Here is a 23,973-nt window from a genome sequence, read left to right on the forward strand (position 1 = left end):
AAAAAAATACATCCGCGCCCGACGACTACCCGATCCCTCAAATATTCAGCCTTTTTCCAAGCAGTTAACATTGTTTGTTTTCTGTCATCATAAAGGCTTCGTTGGTGCCTTTGACATTGCACCAATGTATTGAACTGACGGTATGGTGAAGCAGGTGTTAAGGTTGAGCACCAAAGAATTATTTTTACCAAGTTATTCAATAAGTTCTAATAAGTCTTTAATTTATTTGGGTTCGCGTTCAGATAGAGTTTATTTCGCTTATTTAGTCACCAAGAAAGTAAATGTCGTTCTGGAATTTTGTATGTGATTTGGTTTCGCTTGCCAGTAGCAAAACTTTCTCCACTAAGGATGACAGCTGCGCTTCTCTCGAGCATGTATTGTTATGCGAGCACAAGAATGAATCATCAAACAATTATCGTCAAATGATTCTACAATAGAAAAAAACATTTCATGGCGACCAAACTGGTAGAATGATTATTTCAAAACTTTCGTAGCATTATAAAATAATATCCGCAGTTATAAACAAGCGACTTGAATTAAACTACAGCGTAGTTCTACGCCAACAATGCGGTCGTGTCTTGAACACAACCTCCTAGATTTTTTTACTCAATTATATCTTTTTCTTTGAATAAATACCAATAACGCCTAAAAATACACAATAGCAATATCACAGAGACGCGTGCAGTCCAGAGTACACAAATTACGATTTTTCGCGCGAGTATTGGAAGGTTAACAAGAGACTTGAATAAAATATCAACGTAGTTCTAGGTCAACAATGTGGTCGCGTCTTGGACACAACCTCTTATAATTTTTTTTTCAAATTGTGTAGCGAACACGATTTTTTAAAGATACTGGTGAAATTTTGTACGAGTCTTTTATGCGTTTTTTTGTGCGGTCCCTATCCATCGCACAACAAAAGGTTTGTCTGTACACATCAAAAACTACCAGGAATTACGTTTTGATGTCCAAAATCTTGCAATCATATTTTGGTAAGCAACTTTCTGCTTCCAAATTCTTAATTCAACCCCCCTTTTACGTTTTTTGGACGTAAAATTGCGAAACATTTCCATTTTTTCAACGCTTCTCTCGTTGAACATCACACAATTTCGGAAATTTCAAAAGTTTTGCTAACTCTCGAGCGAATAGACCGAGTTTTTCGTTTCGAGCTTGCTGGATTGAAAATCGCGACGCTGAAACTCGGAGGCGGTAATGCATATTCTATTCAGTACGTGGCCAGGCACGTAGGAGTACTCCTACGGAGTAGCAACCCCATTGTCCAATTTTAGGACCCGCATTTGACCACCTTCCAATCAGTCTTCTACAAGGCTAGAGGTGAAAGAACTGCACAGTTTAAATCCTCTATAATAGAAAAAGAAGAACACTTTTTTATCCATTCCGACCAGGTGTGAAATAAAGAGTTCTCCTCCAGCATCTTTAGCAAGCTATTCATCAGTGGGATCCATAAATGGGATCCCCATTTAGATTAACATTATTTTCACACAAAGACTAATCACGCCCAGAAGTAATCAATTTTTAATTCCAAACATCCAAATTTAAACTTCAGTTAGATTTTCGGAATATTCGGATCAGTCTTATACTATGATTTAAAAATACTTTTCTAACAACGTATTTTTATTTGAAATACGGATTCCAGTGCTCAATCAAATGATTTGGCAACTTACCTGAGTAATATTTTGCTGTTTTCGATGCTTCGATTCCAGGTTGTATTATTTTGTTTTGTGTTCTGAATGGATTCAAGGGCAGAATCATTGATTTTCTAGTTCACACAGAATATACCGAAGTGCGAAGCTGCGATGTGATCAATTATTGATAGCAAGATTCAAACAGGATGTCCTCCTGTACCAAACAGTACCAGAGCAATATGGAAATAATCTTGTTTAGATCAAATATATCACGTCCAATATCAAATCATGTTCCTAGCATCCTGCTGTGACGGCTGTGTCGGCTGTGTGATGTAGCATTTGCTTGGAGTAGTCTTCATTACTCAACCATTTCTTCATAATCGGATTGATTTGGTTCAGTTTTGATACCAAGCGGTTCCAATTTTATCAGCTCCGGACTGAAATATGCATCTTCGTTCTGATTGTCACTTCTAGCGGCGATAGTTTTCTCTGCGGTTCCAGGAAATGCCTTATCATTGCTATCATCATTGCTAGGCATTGAATTCATTCCATTTGTGTTAGTCGTTTTCATTCGTTCCGTGTTACCTTGAAAGAAAATTATCTGCTTAATATAGGATAAGGTGGAAGCATTGATATGTAACCCGTTCGCCTACAAATAAATTCGGATAGGTTAAATATGCCGTGAGTCTATGCACATTCCGGCTGGCATTTTAATGATATGACCCGAATGTTGCGTTTGCCTTGGGTACTATTTAATTGGGTAGTTTGTCATAGCAGACGAAAAGGCTAATATAAGATTTGTTTAGAAGTTCTGTATAGAAATAAACCTTAGTCTTTCGAATTAAGATTATTTGATTAGTAAAGCTCTAATCATTTAGAAACCAGAATCATTGAATCAGTTTTATCTCGAAGTATTATAGCGAATAAAAAAATGACCCTCCGTTGTCAAACCTGAATGGTCATTTCGTTACACCATTTCATTTTCACTGCCACTACTAGAAAACAAGCAGCGATTCCTGATTTTAAACCACTTGAGCATCACTTGTAAACGCTAGAAATCTATATCAATACTTACGTATACACAAAAACGACACTTTATGCCTTTTCAGGGCAACCTCTGCTGGGAAAACTCTCTGGCAGGGTTCACACTTGTACCGTTGCGTGATCAGATCCTTGTGACGGTTTATATGTTTCAGATATGAGTGGTGATTTATTTTAGTGAACCCTTTCCCGCAGGTTTCGCAGGTGTATGCGATTGTTTTTTCCTCATGAATTCTTCGTATGTGACCCGTCAGCCAAGAACTCTTCCGATACCGGAACGGGCAGTGCGGACAAACGTAGTTGAATTCGTGCCTCTGGAAATGTTTGTTCAGAGCTACCACAGTGAGAGCCACGATGGGATGGACATCTGTGCTACAGGGCCCGCATTTATAGGGTAGCATATCCTTGTGGCTTTTGAGATGTTCATCGAATTCGGTTTCGTTTCCGAGAATAGTACCGCAAACGTAGCACTTAGTTGGAATGATTTTGGCCACCTTGGTACCTCGCTTGAATTTTATTGGTTCATTGGAGCGGCTAGACTCATCCTTCTCGCTATCATTGCTTTCCTCATCAGTGGATTGACGAGCCAATTCATCGTGATCAATAGTGCCCTCCGGGTCGATTGGCTCTGTTTTTACTATTGGAGTTGGATTATATTTCTGTTCGACTGTTTCAGCGTCCGCATTGCTCATTTCTTGTGGTGTCTCCTTTGTTTTCACACCTTAAAGGATAAAAAAATTATTTGATTGTAGAACAGTTTTGCTACGCTTTAATAGTTTAAATCTACTACTAAATATCATATTGGGTTGGGGGAAAAGAAATGTTGTATATTGTCAATATATGGCAACACTTAAACATATCTTGTGTTGTACTTATCGCATCGGGTCATACTATACGGCGGATTAAAGACGACAATATGTACTACAAGTGTCGTTTTGACGGTGTAGTGATTGTCCTTTTCAGTCTCAAGTTATAGCGCGTCAAAGATGGAGTTCATCAAGCAAGAAATTCGCCATATTTTACGTTTTTACTACCTGCGAGCTAAAACTGCAACGAAGGCGGCCGAAAAAATTCGTGTAGTTTATGGACCCGATACTGTAACGATTCGCACAGCACAGCGTTGGTTTGATCGATTTCGTTCTCGTGTAGTGGCTATCGAAGACGCACCTCGTACTGGTAGGCCAATCGTCGTCGAAACCGATAAAATCGTTAAAATCATCCAAGTAGACCGGCATGTGAGCACTCGCTCGATTGGCCAGGAATTGGGTAAAGACCATAAAACCATTTGGAACCATTTGCAGAAGATTGGATTCCAAAAAAAAGCTGGATGTATGGGTGCCACACGAGTTAACGCAAAAAAATCTTTTAGACCGAATCAACGCCTGCGATGCACTGCTGAAACGGAACGAACTCGACCCATTTTTGAAGAAGATGGTGACTGGTGATGAAAAGTGAATCACGTACCAAAACCTAAAGCGAAAAAAGTCGTGGTCGAAACGCGGTGAGCCGGCCCAAACCATCGCCAAGCCCGAAGGGTTTTGCTGTGTGTTTGGTGGGATTGGAAGGGAATCATCCACTATGAGCTGCTCAACTATGGCCAGACCCTCAACTCGGTTCTCTACTGTGAGCGGCTTGACCGTTTGAAGCAGGCGATGGACCAGAAGCGGCCAGAAATGATCAATAGGAATGGTGTTGTTTTCCACCAAGACAACGTTCGGCCTCACACATCTTTGATGACCCGCCAGAAGCTACGGGAGCTCGGATGGGATGTCCTATTGCACCCACCGTATAGTCCGGACCTGGCTCCAAGTGATTATCATCTCTTCCGGTCCATGCAAAACGCTCTTGGTGATACTAAGTTGGCCTCAAAAGAGGTTTGCGAAAACTGGCTGTCTGAGTTTTTTGCATATAAAGAGGGGGGGGGTGTTTTATAAGGGGTGGATAATGAAGCTGCCTTCTAGATGGCTACAAATTTGCGAACAAAACGGCTCATATTTGACTTATATTGGATAATTTTAAGTATGTTAAATAAAGCGTCAAATTTCGACCAGAAATACGACATTTCTTTTTCCCCAACCCTATATTTCCACCTCTTGCCATTTTATTTTATGCATTTAGGATCATTCATATAAATAACAATCTTTTTCAGATGCACTGTTATATACGAAACCCAGCCCAGCAGCACAACAATCCAAATTTCACGTTCTAACAGTCCAAGGTCAGATGATCATCGAACCGCGAACTCAGTAAACATTTCCCACGAGCAGTTTAAAATATAAGCAAATTCCCATGAACTATCACCATAAACAGGAGATAACCTCATCAGCAGAATTCACAATCACAAGTTGCAACACGACACCATGAAACATCATGAATGGGCACCAACGAGGAGAGCGGATCGAACTATCGTATCATGGATAAGGAGTTTGCAGGTGGGTGACGTCTTTAGAAAACTCCTATTGAACTGACAGGAGCCAACATATCGAGTATCCCACTGACATTTTCCCTTTGTTTTCCCATGAATTGGGTATCCCACTGACAGTTCTGCTTGAGATTTTGCTAAAGATCTTAGCATCAATCATAGCACCCGGCTGAGAGTTTGAGTCGAACACACACCGTGGCAGATAAACATCAACACAGCCCAGAAGAGGTAGAGTCTGGTCGCAGCTGTGGTCCCAGCTAGGGAAACTATGGAGCTAGCACTGAGTCAGCATTTTTCTGGATCAACAAAACGACTACGAAAATCTGCACTGTCTAGCAGTGACGGAAATCCGAAGCCGAATCGCTGGCCGGGAACCAACGGAGTTGAATGCGCAAAAACCAGCAACTGGTGAAACCAAATTTCTGCAACTGCTCGTACAAATCCGGTTAGTTAATCACACACATCACACATCATCAGAAACAACATACTTGGAACGTTTCGGAAGAAGCCTCTTTGTCTGGCCACATACACATTATTGACGAAGAAGTACGTCCTTCGTTTCTGTACCTGGGTGTAAATTCAAAGTTTCGAAAACGAGAACGTTACACTAGGAGTGCTCTAATGCTTTGAAATCACAATAATCTGTATATAAGCCGGTGCCCGCTCGGAAATACATTTAGTAGTGATTGCAGAGCGACAGGGAAATGGTCTCACTCGTTCGCTCGTCTTCACACTATGCTTTTCTCTCCCAACCCCATTTCATTTCTGCCACCGCATTGAATGGTGCGAAAAACGGAGAATCGATGATAACTCTTTGCTTGGTATAGCTTGGTATTCTTTGGTATTTCGAGGGGGGATCGAATCTTCTTTTGAGCGTTATATTTTTTTATGGCTCAATGGAGTGGTATGATAATGATGATGACGCACCTCATACCCATACCATGGTTTGAACAGGTCGATTTATCTTATATATAATATTTATGTTTGCATTAAAATTAAAAGACCAGTATTATAAAACAAAAACAAAAACGAACTGACTCTGTTGCAGGCATGAATTTCTAATAATCGAACAATATAAATAGGCAAAAACTGTGAAAAAACAATGGTTCTATCCGTATCGACATTGACATAAACATAGTCTAAACTTCAGGTACAAAGCTTTTTCAAGGCATGTCAAGAAAATTTCCAATCCGGGAAGATCCACGACTGATTGGGAATTTAACCCAATATCTAAAAGTGGTAATTGTTCACTAAAGTGAATTTCTTTGCAATGGTTCAACCACGTGAGTGAGTCGAAAATGGGTATCAAAACAGGTGCAGGAGTAAATGACCCCAGAATGAAAATATCTGTAGCTATGGGAAACTGGCCAACAGTTTTTCAGGCAGAAATAGCTGCAATCATTTTTTTTTCAAGTTTCTTCAAAACATTTTTAGGAAATACATTAGCCTATTACGACAACTTAGTCAGATAAGTTTGGTAATTCAGTACTGGATTCTTGGCCATTGCACAATGGTCCAGGAGATGCATTTAAGTGGAAATTAGCAATAGCGCTCGGCAGTTATTCTCTAGACAAAAACTGTCTTCGACAAAGTTGTTACATATGATAGAGCGCTTATTTTTATGTTATCAAAAAATAGGGTGACCAAAATCGTCGATGAAAAAAAAATTAACTTTCTTAACTTTATAGATAGAGGTAGACATAGCTCGACAATGAAGTCCCAGTTATCTGAGAATCTTTGTAACACAGAGTTTTTTTTCTATCTCTTGAAATAACCGATATAGCGCCTTTTTTCTAAATTGCGTTAGGGTCACCATGAAAAAAAACTGTTTTTTTGCTCTAACTTTTATATTTTAAATTCTACATACAAACTGTTTGAAAGATTTTTAGAACATACTAAGACAAACATTCTGCGATGTAGAACTTGTCAATATCTCAACTTCACTCAAAGTTATTGATATTTCTTCCCAAAAAAATACACTCTCTTCAATTGCTTGCCATTCTTTCTGGGGCAAACATGTAAAATGTTTGTTGACGGAATTTGAAAGAACAAATTTCACTCTATATAATATGTGATTTTCAAAGATATGTTAATTTTTGTATTTGAGTAAATTAAAATTGAAATCATGAGTTTTTGGGTGAACACCCATCAATAACCTTGAGCAGTATAAAGATATTGACAAATTCTGCATCGCAAAATGTTGGTATTGATAAGCTCTAAAAGGAGGATTGGTTTAAGTTTTATTAGGTATGTTATTCCTTATTGGCACCCATCTCGCAATTGGTTTCAGTCTACTCCTTCCTCAATATGCACTCCCCACAAGGAAAAAATGGGTGGGTTATATCTATGATATAACCGCAAGGTTGACGTGGGACTGCCGTGGGCTTGGTAATCATTTTTTTGCACTGATTAAATTATTGATTGATTGAAAAACAATTGAAAAAAAACAAAATTTTTAGATAACCCTTAACATTTTACAGTTATTCAACTGTTTATCTGATGAATAATATCATTTTATTGGATTGTAATAGATGTGTAGAAATATTGATGCTATCAATTGATACAAACATCTCCCCAATCTATTATGAAATGTTCGAGTTATAAGGATTCGAAATCTTTCATTTTTTCAGCATGTCCTGTGTTTAGGTTTTCATTTTACTCCCGATATATTTCGGTTAGACGTACTCTGACGTCAAAAAAAGGTTCAGCAACTGATATCTAGTTTCATACGGTAGCAGGAACAATGGGTCATTCCAGGGAAGGAATCGTAATCATAAGAACTTCCACTGTACAGCTTCAATAGGGCAATAGTTGTAGCGTGTCAGCCGGAGTCTGTGGAAATGATTTTTTTTAATTTTGTGTGAATGTGAAACACACAAAGAGATGCACGTTATTCAGTCCACTGCTTGATGAAACAACATCTCTTTTATTATCAAATCTGTACCGACCTCTTTCAGGATATCTGCTTAATCCATACTGCTTAATGATATCCACAGATCGCATGATTTCCGTGAAAATGCGATTACTGTCAAGCATTTGTCACATTTGTTTTTTTTTTTGACATAGGACTATGTCTTTGATTTCTATATAGGAGGGTCACTCTACGAAAAAATGCTACGATTCATTAAGAGTTTTCACACGCATATTACTCAAAATCGTTATTGCGACACATGTTATGTTATATACCATTAGACCGAAAATTTATCTAGCATTTTTTTTGCTTAAAACATGAATAGTGAATATATTAAAAAAGTTAACAATTTGACGATTATAAGGGGTGTTTTTTCCTTCGATTGCACTAACCACTCACTTTCCCCAGACGCAACGAGCAATCTTTTCGTCTAAATTCGGGCGATAGCTCACAATGTGAGCTGATGCGTATAATGAATTATTCTCCATTCACCGATAATATGCATTTTTCAGTTATTGTATTGTGTGTTGCCCGATCAATTTGTGCTCAATTCACGTTTTTATCGTGTAGGTCTCACTAATAACAATTCATTTAATTGTGGTCCAGGATGTCATAATATCGAGCATGTTGTTTGACTATGTAAATAAGGCAGTGAATGAATTTAACTGGCTGCTGATTTAGAAGACTGAAAGAGTATACTCAGATTATGAAAGTTTGAGTATTTGTGATCTCAATACTATGCTATATATGTCTTTCTAAGAAACCCGCTTCACTTCCTCGAATGCACATGCCCATTCTCCTTTCCCTTTCCTATACATAAGAAGAAAATGATACATATTCTTTGTCTTCTTCTGTATAATTGAATAAACAGAAGATAAGGGTAGTATTGGTATTTTTGTGTACATTTTTGAACAGAATGTGGTTCCAGATTCTACCACGTTATCTCATCTAACCCGTTAAAGGATACAGGTTCATACAGGGAAACGGCTTTTTTCAGGGCTTCCAATTGATATATCAAAAGATAAAAAATTACAAATTTTGAATAATAAAAAAACTATTCAAATGCAATTACTACACACAATCACAGTCCTATGTCAAGATCCCGTCCGTTCCCCTAGGCTCAGACCCATCAACTTTTTTGACGTAGAACTACGTCTTTCATTCCTGTACCAGGGTGTAAGTTCATAGTTTCGAAAACGAGAGTGACGCTGGAGTGCAAGGTTTTGCACGTTAATACCTCTTTACCGGCTGAATGGAGCGGCATAATAATAACTTCATCCGAAAGATAAAATGTCAACGAGTTATATGATTGTCACTTAATGGTCCAAAAAATCGTTGCTTCGAATTGCTTCGAAAGCAAGCTATTGAAATTATCATTGCTCATTGATGATGATTGATGATCGCAATGTGTTCCCGAACACGGACGCAAAATCTAGGCATCTGGAGAAACCGTCATAGCGAATACCTGCAAGCTGTGACTTTTTTTGCTCGCTTGCATTAGTGTTTGGGAAACCATAGCGGACACATGCAAGGCGTGAGTACTTTTACTCGCATCAGTTTCTGTTCTGTTTTCGCATGGAGCAGTCATGAAAAATTGTTTGCGTGTGAATGCGTCCGAGCGAAGGTATATTCGCACCCATTTACGCATTCGACATGATGTTCCCGTGATGCAATCCAATTGACGAATTTGCGCAAAGCTGAATCGACTCATGCGACACCTACATTAGGGCTCAGAACCACAAAAATGATACTGTTTTTTTTATTCTACGCACTGAAAGTCAAAATTCGGTCGTGATTATTGATATTTTTTCTATTTAGATTCATTTCAACCATTAAATGTCGTCAATATATGGTAAAAAAGTTAGAGTTTTGTATATTTTCGATGGTTTCAACACGCGATTTGACCAAAGTCGTATATAATCTTTGAAAACTTCAACTTTGCTAATGCATACTGGTTATGAATACTGTGAATAATGACGATGAAATCGACACCATACAAAGTTGGCTAATATCATTGATTACGTAGGGGCCCTTCCGTTTTCACCGTGAAGTGGCACCCTCAGTTTCTATTCTGCGCAAGAAGTGTTCATGAAAAATCTCGTGTTATTCTCACTAAAACAAAAATGAATCATATATAAAACATCCTCAGTTACTTTTACAAGGCCGACCAAATTCCATCTGTTCGTTTCGGGACCACCAACAAGTTCGAAAGAGTTGAATTTTATGTTAATAACAATTCCATACTTATACTCATCCAACCAACAAGGAAACTTTCAGCAATCTTTCAAAACATTCATTCATTCATTCATTTAGAATTGATTCAGATGCAATTTCAAATAAATAATTACCGAGCCAACGGTAGTCCTACGTCTACCTAGCGGTTATATCACAGATATATCCCACTTCTTGTTTTTTCACAAGAAAGTTGCTGCCCATCCCTGTGCTGGGTCATACCTCTGTGCTGGGAGTGATGGAACCTCTCCGCCCTTCATTAGCAAGCCGGTCGGCTTCCTCGTTTCCTGGTATACCGAATTTCCAATTTCTCGAAAGATGGGGTGTTGATTTCTATCACCCTCTACAGCAGAAAGAAAACTTGCTGTATTCATTCAATTGAGTGCGTTATTAACTTCCCGATGACTGAACAGTCAACGTTGACGGAGCTATCAGTATTGACAATGTGTTTATCTGCAAAACCAGTACGTAAAGTCTAGTGTACTACTACTTGCACTCAGAGGGATTTTCTCCACTGCCCATTGACGTAACCTCCAGAAACATTTAGTGATGGGTAACGCTTTTCCTTGGTTTTCACAGAACAATCATAACTGTGAACAATTTATTTGTTTGTTTATCTTCGACATAAAAAATACTAAGTCTAAGCCTAAACACATTCTTTGATATACCAAAGTCAAGCATATAAGACACTTCGTTTAACTTGCTACAACAGACGTCCAACGGATTATTCGTACCATAGGTTGTGCGGTGATTCGATCAGCGGAGAAATTGATTGCAGCGTCACTCGAAAAGGTGCGTTGAAACGTAGTTTCGCTAATATGTCTGAACAATCGATGCGATCTGTAAAGACATCAAAGACGAGTAATCGCTGAAGAAGCACTCGTCTACTTGCTAATGTTGGCAGGTCAATCAGCAATTGTGTGCACCCGTGGTCGAGTGGTTAGCGTCTCACATTATCATGCCGGGTGTTCGGGTACGATTTCCCGATCTGGCCGGGGGATTTTTCGTCAAAGAAATTTCCTTCGACTTGCACTGTGGTCACGCGTATTCAAGAGCTTGCCCCTCGGTATACATTCAAGGCGTTTTATTTGGCTTAAGAAATTTCAACATAGTATTAGCAAATGACGCTAGTTAGTAAATACGTTGAGACGGCAAAAGTTCCACAGGGAACGTTAACGCCATTCAAGAAGAAGAAGGTCAATCAGCAAACAACGGCTTTCATACACTGGCAGATTCGTCCTATCGCTCCAGTTGAGGTTCCGAAGAGCATACCGAATAAAATGTTTTGGACTCGCTCTATCCGATGTATGTGGACTACATGGAACGGTGCCCAAACTTGTACTCCGTATTCCAACACACTACGCACCAATGAACAGTACAGCGATTTCAAAGAATAAATATCTTCAAAGCATTTCGTGTTTCGTCTGATGAAACCTAACATGGAGTATGCCTTCGCAGTGACTGACGCAATGTGTTCCGTGAACCTTAGTTTGCTGTCTACGAGAATTCCCAGATCCTTTACGATACTCGTACGCTTCAAACCTGTTGTCGCCATTTTATAGTCGAAGACAATCGGTATACGTGAGCGGCTGAATGAAATCACGCAACATTTGCTGACATTAACATCCATCTTGAACGGGACTGCACCATTCCAAAATCGTGTCGGCGTCCGATTGCAATGCACAACAGTCTATTAGCGTTGAGACAACTCGAAAAAATTTTAGATCGTCAGCATACGTCAGCAATTTATATCAAATAACCTGTCTATTTAATAACTACCAACGAGCAAAAATGTGCCGGGTGGATTTTATAAGTTTTTGTTATTAGAGTTCAATTTAAAACCCTTTACGTCAGTTTATATGCAAAACAAATGCTTTGTTGAATGTTCATTCGCTAGTTTGGCGTAAAATTTGACTACTATCTATCTCGCTCATCTAATGATCTAAATGTCACTCTCTCTCCAACGGTCGAAAATTCCAGTGATTAGAAAAAAAAGAAATTTAGAAGAAAATTCCTATAATATCCGGAAGAATGTTTCAGGATTTGATGCAGTTGTCTTATGCTAATTCCGAAGCAGAAACTGAGAGTGATACGGATCTGTCGACAGCGTGTCAAAACGTGCAATAACTGATTGTTCTTGTTCGTTCTGGTTCGAAGCGACCTTGTCCATCTAGGCGGATAGTGGAGGAATGCAAGCATAGAGAGAAATGGATCTCCAAAAGAAGGCACCTTTTGGAGAAGTGTCGATGAAAGGCAACTTGTTACGAGAAAATTGGACGTGAGCGTGATATCACTAAAAAAAAGTGGATTTCGATCATGTTGGTGCTTACGTCAATCATGTATATTTGGGTAGCCCAATCCTCACATATCGTAATTCTCATAACCCTTTTTCGCACCTATCCAGTGTATCAACCATTTTTTGTAAGCACGCTATTTCAAGCGGAGCTTTCAGCTAGAAGTGTAGAAGTTCCTTTTTTCTGAATCGAGTTCCGGAACAAACAAGACTTAACTCCATAATGAGGATGTCAAATTTGGATATATTCACTAACTCATTGACACTCATTTCAAGCGTTTATAGATTCAGTGAGGTGACCCGTAATGGACTTTTACGGCCTGAACCAAACCCAATCTTGAGACTATCAAACTCTCTAACAGGCGTGCAAATTTACTGTGATTTTCGTATTCAGGTGTCTGGACACATTTGACCTGCTAAAATTTTCCTAAATTCTTTTTCGAAACAGAGATGAGTTGTTTTATTAAAAATAAACAAATTTTATACAAGAAGCTATCTTCTTTATCCTCTGATATTTTGTTTACGATAAGAATGGATAGAGAATGTTTTCATTGAATTCTATTATTGACAACAACGACTACTTCAATTTAATTCAATATATGTATATTTTTCAAGTCGCTTACATGATTGAAATGTAACATAACTATTCTAAATTTTTATGAGCTCCTTTATATTCAGATAGATCGATCCTTTAACTGCGTTTCTTCTTCAGTAATACAAGCAAAATTTTCCTAACCATAAAATCTTTCCGTGATTTTTGGATGCCATGTGTCTCTGTTTGTCGTTTGCTCAGTACATTGAATGAAGGTTTTGTAATTTCCATCAGATGTTTCTCCGTACACAATTCATGTGTTTTCGTGTCCTGTGAAGACTTCATATACTTCATGTCCTAATCGAGTGAATTTTATATTCAGCTCCTTCATTATCCTACAGTAAAAACTGTAACTGCAAGATTGCTTATCTGCCTGTAATTGGCGCTCTTTAAATGAAGCAAACATCTTTCGAGCTGAAAAGTCCGACGGCAGATTGTGCGAGTTTGTCGTTGAGTAAAGCATAATGTCGCGCCTGACGATGTCTTGAAGTGTTGTCGACCGGACATATCTTCCACGTTTTTCTTTCAGTGCACCATCGTTATGGGCCTGACCTTGGTACCGATAGATTATGTTGCTGAAGTTACCAACATCAATAAAGATTTTTATTATTTTTTAACAGCTATTGGATGCAATAAAAATACAAACCTGCTTTTCATATCATAGCCCAATGTGTTCAGGAAGAAAGCACAGCATACATCCTGTGGTACTCCTCTTTCATCTTCCAGCTGATACACGTACGAAAATTGTCGCCGAAAGTCCTGGGTAGAGCTGGTTTTCTGACCACGCCGTCGTTTAACAGGCTTACGTTTACTGTGCCGGCAAATGAACGACTTTTGTTCCGCCGCCGTCAATCCCCAAAACCAAGTATTGATTTCAGATCTTCGCTGGGGTCCGATTTTCTCGTAACAAATTTCCTTGCATCGGCAGCCCTCCAAAATGGGCCTTCTCTTGGAGGCCCTCTCCTCCCTACGCTTCAGATCCTCCGCTGTTCGCTTAGATGGTCGCTTCGAACCAGAATGAACGAGAACGACCGGTTGTGATTGCACGTCTTTACACACGATCTGCAGATCCGTATCAATCTCGGTTTCTGCTTCGGAACTAGCATAAGATGGCTGCGGCAAATCCAGGTCATCTCTTCCGGACGTCATAGAAATTTGTTTTCTTTCTGCGATCACTGGAACTGTCGACCATCGAAGTATATCAGATGTTTTTAACGTTATCAGGTGAGTGAGGTAAGAGCATGAACATTGTAGTCAGTTTATGCGAACAGAACAACACCTGTTTGCTCGCATAATCTTACGTAATGTGTTTTCAATTGATTAAAAATGACAAAATATTCATTAAATAGAAATTCGTTTATATAAATTGTTCAGTCATGATAAAACAAAAAAGACGCGTTTCACCATCACTTAGATGGGAGACCTTGCATATTTGAGCAATATAGGACCTGCTCACGAGCGTCACTTCACAGTGAAAACGAAATGAGGTGTGCATAACCTTGCATACAATTCATTTTTCATCGTGAGGTGGCGCTGGTGATCAGGCCCATAGTGAGTACCAGTAAGCACGGATGCCACTGTTGTATGTGTGCCCTAACATTCAGGTCTTTTACATGAGAATTGTTCATCTCTTCACGGTAACGTTACATTTCCGAGTCCATTGTCTTGTTCGTGACGAAAGCCTTAGTTTTCTGTCCTCAGTTGCAAATCCCTTGCCAAATCAAGAACTTCCTTGAAAATTTATCACCAAAAACGAACTTAAATTTGCTGAGGTCATCTTCTCTGACAATGGTTTTATAGAATAGCAGGCTTGGGAGCTGTCCAAAGTCCATCTCCACGTACGTTTTGTCATCCATCAGCATGCATCATTCGTACTTCGTCAAAACCTTGTTGTACAACTTTCGAGCGCGTCTTTTGTCCACCAGATTTTGCTCCAGCGTTCTGTTTGGTTGCTCATAGGTACGGAAATTACGATAACCTACTCGCATACGAATTCTCGATGGTACTTTGGTTGGATTTGTGTTTCTTGGCGATGTCGTAGTCCGAGAGTACCGGGCTTGTCTTAATTGTTCTCAATATCTTCAACCTAAGCTTCCGATCGTAAGTTACCCAACGATGCTTCCTCTTATCTATCCGAGCAAGGGTTCTACGTTCGCGGAAACGTTTCATTACATCATACACGGTCGATTTAGCCTCTTTCAACGATTTCGCGATTTTAGTACCTGACCACGCCGGATTTTTAATGTGGGTGTCCAAAATCAAATTTCTTCTCTCGACTTTCATTCTGCCCACCTTTTTCAAAACAAATCGGATCGACATGAAAATTTTCCCGTCGAAAGATACAGATTTTTCAGATAATTTGCTGCCAGATGTTTCAAAAACACCTACTACGACTGCTGGTATAAAATGAACAGTGACTCCGGATTTTCACTGAATCAAACCATAATTATTCACTTAACACTCTCTTTTGGGATTTTATTTCCTTCGGATCCGTACGTATGCTTTGTATGCATTTTCTTCTTTGCTAACCGATGAAGCTCAAATGAAGATTTAAAACTACAAAAAACTATTTAATAGAGGCAGAGGCTTGAGCTCAATGAAAACTATTTCAGAAAATCTGGATGTAAAACATTACTGGTTTCTACAATCTGGCGACGAGGTGAAAGCAGAAGGTAATTAGTCAATGTATTTTTTGCATCCAATTATTAAATGAATTCAGATTGTCCGTGTGATTTATCAACGGTTGAATTGAATGGAGTTTCTACATTGAGTAGCGGTATGGAGATTCTACCTTTCGGTAGCGGTCGGACTTCGTGTCCAATGAATGGAGTTCTTCTACCAGTCTGGTAGCGATGGAGTTTCGGACTCAAATAATGTAGTTTCTACCATTTGGTAGCGTTTGGATTTCGAATCCATACTATGGAGTTTCTACCTACATGGTAGCGATGGGATCTCGGATCCTGTAAAAGGAGATTCTACCTTGATGGTAGCGATGGTATTCTGAATTCCTGATGTTTCTACCTGCTGGTAGCGAAATTTGAATTTTCATAATTAATTTAAAATTAGAAAAAAAGTTGTTAAGTTAGGTATTTACCATGGCATATTGAAAAAGGGTCAAACTCTTCCACAATTCGAGGCTTTAGGAGTTATGAATGAAAGTGGCGAGGAACAAGTATAGAGTCTGTCTAGCTCTCAACTAAATGATAAGAGAGAGTATTATGTTAAAGAGCGGAAAATTGGAGGATTACAGGCTCCAAAATTCGATGACGCAGTTCACCGGACTGTGAAAAGTTCGATGATCCGCAGCAACAAAAATCCACATGATCGTGTAGCGTGTTCCATTTGCGGAAGGCACGGTCATTTTTCCGAATTATCCGCATTGTCCGGTGCGTAATCAAGAATGCAGGATCTGTAAAATACGAGGTCATTTTGAAACGGTGTGTCGTAAAACAAAGTATTGTATTTTACTTGTTCAGAAAGATTGAGCCATTGAAGAAAGTACGGCTTGTTGAATCTGCTGAAACGAAATCTGATACGGAAGTTGAGAATGTTGAATCTGATAAGACGTATTATGCTTTTTTTACTCCGAAAACAAGTCTAATTTGATTTCGTGCTGCATTGGTAGCGTGAACCTGGACATGTTAGTGGACTCCGGAGCCAATCGCAATTTGATTACACCGGAGGCTTGGAACCTGTTGAAGGCTGTTGGTATTCGCCAACGAAAGGTTGTGATCGGAAATTGAAAGCTTGTGGAAGCGAAAACTTGTTGTTGCACGGAGAAATGGAGCAGACTGTATTTTGAAGTCTATGAAAAAAGGGAGGAGAATATAAGCGTAATGTTGCACATTTGAAGAAAACTGGAGGCGAAGATGAAGATAAGGACAAAGAATTAGACGAAGTAGAGGATGAAGAAATAGATAATAATCCAAACAAAGGAATGTGTAGAATGTAGAATGTGTACATCATTACTTCAAGGATCATGAGCTACATTTATTTATTTTCAATAAAAACAAGAAGGGATTGTAGAGAAATGTATGTAATAGCAGGCCATGCAATATCTTAGGAACAGATAAATAAACGAAAAAGGTATCCTCTAACGAAGAAAGGTTGTTCTCCGTTGAAGATTAGAATATCTGGATGTAAAACATTACTGGTTTCTACACGCTTCGCCACCTTCGAGGTGTGATTGGGGTCAATCTCTCGTTCGAAAATATAGCCTTTCATATTCATCTTCCTGAGTGGCGGCTTTAAGTTTTCCTCCAAAAATTTGACGTAGGATTCACCAGTCATATTCCCTTCGATCTTGACAAGATTGCCCCCCATTCCATAAAAAACAGCCTCACACAAGCAGCGATCCTCCTCCGTGTTTAATTGTTGCTTTAGTAAATCTGAATAGCAGACGCTCATACTTCAGGCAACGAGTCCGCTGACGTTTCTTTGTGTCTTCTTAGCTCAAACATACTTTCATCGGCCCAAACAATCTTATATTGGCTTTTTCTTTTTGAAAAAGCGACTTTTTGAAAATTCACGAAGTCGGTTACTCACAGTCCTACTAGTTATGTCGATGCCTAACTCTTCTTGGATCACCCGACAAAATTTATCGGAATCCGGTCGAATGAAGCGGCGAATAAGACGATCTGTGTGAACTGAAGTTCTACGAGGCCTACCATTTCCGGGTTTCCGCTCTACTGTGTCCAGCGTATTATGCTTTTTCGTGATTTTCAAAACCACTCCGATCGAAATATCATATTTTTCTGCGATTTCACGGTAGCTCACATTCGATTTTCTTTGAAAACGATCAGATTTTGAATTTCCACTGATCAAATAAATCTATATATATATATATATATATATATATATATATATATATATATATATATATATATATATATATATAAATGGATTTCTGTCTGTTTGTCTGATTCTTATGGACTCGGAACCGATCAACATGAAAATTGGTATGTAGGGGTTTTTGGGGCCGAGGAATTAGGGCGCAATAAATGTTTCTATAGTGGTTAGACTCTGGTGGTTCATACAAATGAAACACAAATTTCTGCATTACTCGAGAATTAATCAGGCAAATGAAACCAAATTTGGCATGTAGAGGTTTTAGTGTGCAATAAATATTTCCACGGTGGTGAGATAGTCCTCCCCTTCCTCTTAGGGGGGCTGCCATACAAAAGAAACACAAATTTCTGCATTACGCGAGAATTAATCAATCAAATGAAACCAAGTTAGGCATATTGAGGTTTAAGGATGCAATAAATGTTTCTATGACCCTCCCCGACCCCACCACACTCTTTAAGGCGGGCTGCCATACAAATGAAACTCAAATTTCTGCATTTCTCGAGAATGAATCAAGCAAATGAAGCCAAATTTTGCATGTGGAGGTTTTAGGGTGCAATAAATGTTTTACGGTGGTTAGACTAACACCCACCTCTCTAAGGGGGAGCTGCCATACGAATGAAACTCAAATTTCTGCATTACTCGAGAATTAATCAGGCAAATGGAACCAAATTTTGCATGTGAATGTTTTAGGGTGCAATAAATGATTCTATGGTGGTTAGATACTCCTCCTCTCTTAGGTGTAGCTGCCATACCAATGAAACACAAATTTCTGCATAACTCGAGAATTGATCAAGCAAATGAAACCAAACTTGGCATGCGGAGGTTTTAGGGCGCAATAATTTTTTTACGGTGGTTAGACACTTTACCCCCCTCTCTAAGGGGGGGCTGCCATACAAAATTAAACGGGGTCGATTAGAAGATCAATCAATGAACAGTTCTGCGATTGGACCCATGAACTTGCTCATAGTAAGAAAATTGATAACATTGATAACAAAAAACAAATTTTGGACGGGCGAAGTTTGCCGTGTCAGCTAGTCCCAAATAAATATATGTACTTAAGGAAGCCACAAATGGCTGCACAATGGTCATTTCTTTCATCTTATTCTCTTAACCCTCGCCTGAAAATCAATAATTTTGCGAATCAGTATGAAGAAAATGATCGTTTTCGCACACTTCCTCTCAAGTTTTATCGACCAAACTCTAATCGATTACTCACAAGATATTAAATTTTCATCTGCCGTCGCTATGTATAATGAAAAACGTCGGAAAACTCGAGCTAGTGCTCTGAAAGCTAAATTTCCATTTTTCAATTTTCCGCAATGGTGCAATGGAACACTGCCACGGCTGCCTATGCTTTCAAAAATAGTAAACGGAAAAGTATTACATTCAATCAAAATGACTCGGCCAACGAAGAGAAGGGTTAAGGCTCTCCAACGTGGATATACCATACGAACCATACGATCAACGAAGGAAAAGAGTAAGGAATTATCAATTACTATGTGGAAGAACTTGTTAATACCAAAAGAGCCCCAATTCGCACGTGTTATAAATTTGCTCTTGTTACGCTCGCGTTACACCTTCTATATATATTTATGTTTGCAATTGTTCATCGGAACACATCGTTCATACATTTTACTTTAGTATTCAATTGTTTTTTTTTTCAAATGTATTCTAAGACTTGTGTCAGTGAAGCGCCACACAGTCTGAGAAGTGAATTGATCTATTTACGTTTCAAAACTATTACGAACCGGGTGCTTTGCTCTTCTCTCACAAACACTTAAGTTGCCAGTTGCCTAATGTGTATGCTCCTGTTTGATTACACATGCTCTCAACCTTTTTGCGATATTCAAACACATTTTTACTCGTGGTTTTACCTATACTACTACAATGGTTTATGTTTTTACCTTTCTCAAGATACCGAAAACGAAGATTGACAAACAACACAATGTTTTTTTGCAAAAGATTTCGACGAAATCGAATGAACCAGCCTTGCTCACCTTTTATTCTCCGACAGCAAATCGACAGAGCTTTAAACGAAATTTGCTGTCGCCTAAACATGCGTGAATAATCAGTGTAGTTGTATTTGCTGCATCAAGATATCTTGACTATATTATGTGGGGATGATCAAATCGCTTTATAGTTGTTGTATAGCTTTATAGCTTCTTTATAGTAGATATTTGATTAATCGAATTTAATACCGAAAGGTACCAGTTGTTTACTTTGTTATTTCCAATACTGTATATGAATTGAAAGCATTACATGATCCAGAATCGTGTAAAAATCGAGAAGAATCATCTCGCTCATTGGCAATTGTTCAACAAGACATTTCAAGCTATTAGAATGATTAAAAAAAATAAGTTTCGTTCTGTGGTTGCTAATGCTTTTTTCTTAAAACAAAAAGGAGAATGAATCGCGATACTTACTTCCAGCCCGAAGTTGCTGCTTAAAATGCAATGCCTGGTGCTTATCAAGGCAATGCCGGGAACGGAAGTTCTTTTGGCAAAGTTCGCATTTGTATCGTTGCATCATCACATTCCGATGAACGACGAGATGATTCCGAAACGCATAAACATTGGTAAGCACCTTTCCACAGGTCTCGCACTGATATTCCTCTGTCTGCTCCTCATGAGTGCTTCGTACGTGATATGTTAACGTATCACTGTTCCGATAACGTAACGGGCAGTGGGGACAAGGGTAGTTGAAGCAGTGCGTTTCGAAATGTCTGTTCAAAAGCCGCAGAGTGGTATAGATGATAGGGTTTGCCTCGGTGCTACACTGCGTGCATTTGTACGGAAGCATCTGCTTGTGACTCTCGAGATGTTCGACGAGTTCGTTTTTACTCTCGAGAATAGTGTCACAAATGTGGCATTTGTTTGGAATGGTTTTCACTATCTTTGAGTATCCCTTCCGCTTCTTCGGAACACTAGGCTTTTCATCGTCTATATCATTTCGTTCCATTTTCACGATAGAACTTGAAGCTCCATATTCTTCTGAGGACATTGTTGTTTTACCTTCCACATCGTCAACTTTTGCCTTGTGCTTCCTTTTCCGTTTACCGGCCAATGCTTTATTTTCGTTTGACTCCGAAATTATTATTCCCATCCCTTTCTTACCTGGAAAATATGAATTTACTGAGTTGTTGGTCGACTTCTGAAAATCTCTCGTAATACTTACGTATAACCGCATCGTGTGAGAGACTTTTCTGATGTGTCCGGAGACTCTTGCTCGAATGAAACGTTTTCTGACAGGGTTCGCATTTAAATCGTTCCGTCATCACGTTCTTGTGTGCGTTAACATGATTTCGATACACTTGCAAATTGCTGAAAACTTTTCCACATATTTCGCAGTGATATTCGGATTGATTTTTATCATGATTGGTCCGCACGTGATATACACATGAGCTCGGGGTCCGATACCGTAATGGACAGTGTGGACAAACGTATTGGAAGCCATGCGTTTCGAAATGTTTGTTAAGCGCTGTCACGTGGAATGCTTCGATAGGATTTGCTTCCGTACTGCACTGCAGGCATTTGAAGGGTAACATGTTCTTGTGACTCTCTAGGTGATCATTCAACTCGCTTTTGCTCTCGATAATGGTGTCGCAAATATAACATTTGTTTGGTTTGGTTGTCGCTGCATCTAAATTTTGTTCGTTTTGCACCTCAGAGTCATCAAAATCAACAATATCGTTAACATAGTCTGGATCATCCATTTCATCATTGTGGGAATCCAATGGTTCTTGTTTGATGTCGACTGATTCCAATTTTATCTGCTCATGGACGGAACCTGCGACTTCGTCATGGCTTCCTTCTAAATCTCTGGATTCTGATCTCACGCTTGAGCTTCGATCACTACGGGCATCAATTCCATTTTCCTCTGAGGGTATGCCGATAGTTTGTTCTGCAATCCCAAATTTTGTATCGCCCTTATCTTTGCCCATTCTGAGCATCGATTGGCATTTGATCAGATCCTGCTGAAAGTCGTACATAAAATTCACCTTTTCGATGCAATCCTGGCAAACTTGACGCGGCAAATCAAAACTCTTGTCGAGCTGGAAGTAAAAGTAAACAGTATAATTTCTCATTCCAAAGTAGTGTAGCGCTAGAGTTGCTTACCTCGATTCCAACAGTGACATGGATTACTTCGACTAGTAATTTTTCGCCTATGAGTGCTTCGAATAGTGGAACCATGCATGGCGAGAATCGTAAACAGAGGCGACAGAGGGCGGTCATTTCAGATTGCGTAGCCATTTGAATATTATTTTCGGACGCTTCCAGACAAAATATCCACTCGGATTATTGTTTTTTTGTTGCCCAGTATCGCTGATTGGGTTCAGTAGCGCAAATCAGAGATCGTTTGTTCGTCGTACATATTCAGTAGATTCCTTGAATATTACATATATTCACAACGAACCCTTGAAATTTATTCAAGTACTTGTTCAGATTAATATGGTTAATCTATATTCTCTGAGTTGAGGTAGTTCTATTCAAACGAAATTGAAACGAATCCATTCACTAAATTTTTCACTGGACAACGGTGAATTCTGTTGCGTAGACGTCATGCGTCATCCCTTCAGAATTATACTTGTTGCACTCAATGCGATTGTTTACACTACACTATGATTTTATTTTAGTTATTTTCTTTACGGAATTTTGGTTTCTCGTTTTCGGTGACAAATTTGATTTGATTTAGGCTATTTACACACTAGGAAACCAACTTAACGAATATCGCAAAAAGATTGAGAGCATGTGTAATCAAACAGGAGCATACACACTAGGTAACTGGCAACTTAAGTCGGACCAACTTTTTAGATTCAACCTAGCATGTCAAGTCGCGCGCGATATATGTTGGCAATGTTTTCGTTCAATTTTTGTTTACATTTTAATTTCTGCGTTCGTTCAGTTTCAATATTTGTCAGTGGAAATAAAAACAGTGTTTACAAATCGACATCATTATATAAATTCTTCTGGAGCTTCGCAAGGGAGACTGCTGGACTGGTCAAGGAGGTGTACAAAATTAAAGATTGCTGGATCTCGCGACCTAGTGCAGCGAGCATGGTTTATGCTGGAATTCCTATTTCGAAGTTTATTATTGCTGCCTACAAAAAGATTAATCACAGCGAACTATGAAAAGTCCAATGCTAAAATTGAGAAAAATATCATTTTCTTGGTGTGTCACTCTTGCACGGATATACGACCCAAAGGAAAAATTCTGAAAGCATCGGAAGTCTGATAAAATACGTAATACAGCGTTTGTGATCACAATCTTTCAATAAATCTCTGTCGTTAAATTCAATGTTGGCACAAGCATCAGGAGTCTGGCTTTTTTCAAAAATTAATACTTTATTCTGCAAAAATGGTTACAAATTTTATATTCAAAGTATTGCCCATCGCTAGTGACAGCTTTTTCCCATCTTTCTGGCAATTCACGTATCCCTTTGCGGAAGTAATCGGCCGGTTCGTCGGCTAACCACGAACCGACCCAATTTTTGACTTCATCAAAGTTGAAGAAGTGCTGGTCAACCCGGCTATGTTGCATCGATCGAAAAAGGTTGTAATCGGACGGATCAATATCTGGAGAATACGGCGGGTGGGATAGGACTTCCCATTTCAGCGTTTCCAAGTATGTTTTGACCGGTTTCGCGACATGCGGCCGAGCATTGGCGTGCTGCAAAATAACTTTATCGTGTCTTTGCTCGTGTTGTGGCCGTTTTCCCTTCAGTGCACGGTTCAAACGCATCAATTGTCGTCGGCAATGGTAATGGTTTCATTCGGTTTTAGCAGCTCATAGTACACCAAACCCAGCTGGTCCCATCAAATAGACAGCATAATCTTCTGGCCGTGAATATTCCGCGCGGCCGTCGCTGACATCGCCAACATAGATCGGGTTGCGGTTTCCTAATGTGTCGAAGGCCTTAGATTCCAATATGGAAACGATTATGCCCTTTCACTAGTCGTATTACGTGTAACGTTAATTACAAGCATTGTTACA

The 23,973-nt window shown here is 39.1% G+C and overlaps 1 protein-coding gene across 2 annotated transcripts; it reads right to left on the reverse strand.

Moving 5' to 3' along the window:
- Positions 1-1,614: 1,614 nt before the first annotated feature.
- On the reverse strand, positions 1,615-22,548 carry LOC129777866 (zinc finger protein 208-like). Of its 2 annotated transcripts, none has more exons than XM_055784429.1 (5): positions 22,098-22,547; positions 21,157-22,033; positions 20,406-21,095; positions 2,719-3,405; positions 1,615-2,228 (listed from the first exon to the last, which is right to left on the reverse strand). In XM_055784429.1, exons 1-5 carry the CDS (start codon positions 22,230-22,232, stop codon positions 2,002-2,004), a joined length of 2,616 nt encoding a protein of 871 aa, XP_055640404.1. In that variant the 5' UTR covers positions 22,233-22,547; the 3' UTR covers positions 1,615-2,001. The 2 variants fall into 2 exon arrangements, with proteins under 2 accessions (XP_055640404.1, XP_055640405.1); XM_055784430.1 differs by lacking the exons at positions 1,615-2,228; positions 2,719-3,405 and adding exons at positions 13,124-13,709; positions 13,781-14,315 and having other exon boundaries at positions 22,098-22,548.
- Between the last annotated feature and the right edge of the window lie 1,425 nt (positions 22,549-23,973).

This window comes from Toxorhynchites rutilus, chromosome 3 (assembly GCF_029784135.1).
Source record: "Toxorhynchites rutilus septentrionalis strain SRP chromosome 3, ASM2978413v1, whole genome shotgun sequence".
NCBI classification, from domain to species: Eukaryota; Metazoa; Arthropoda; class Insecta; order Diptera; family Culicidae; genus Toxorhynchites; species Toxorhynchites rutilus.

What these genes read in the sequence shown, in the direction of transcription:
- LOC129777866 (XM_055784429.1), bottom strand. Translation starts at nt 22,232, where the DNA reads ATGGCTACGCAATCTGAAATGACCGCCCTCTGTCGCCTCTGTTTACGA. An exon ending in GCAGCAACTTCGGGCTGGAA is followed by an intron (nt 3,406 to 20,405) that starts GTAAGTATCGCG and finishes TTATCCTTTAAG; the next exon opens with GTGTGAAAACAAAGGAGACA. An exon ending in AGTGTCGTTTTTGTGTATAC is followed by an intron (nt 2,229 to 2,718) that starts GTAAGTATTGAT and finishes TTTTCTTTCAAG; the next exon opens with GTAACACGGAACGAATGAAA.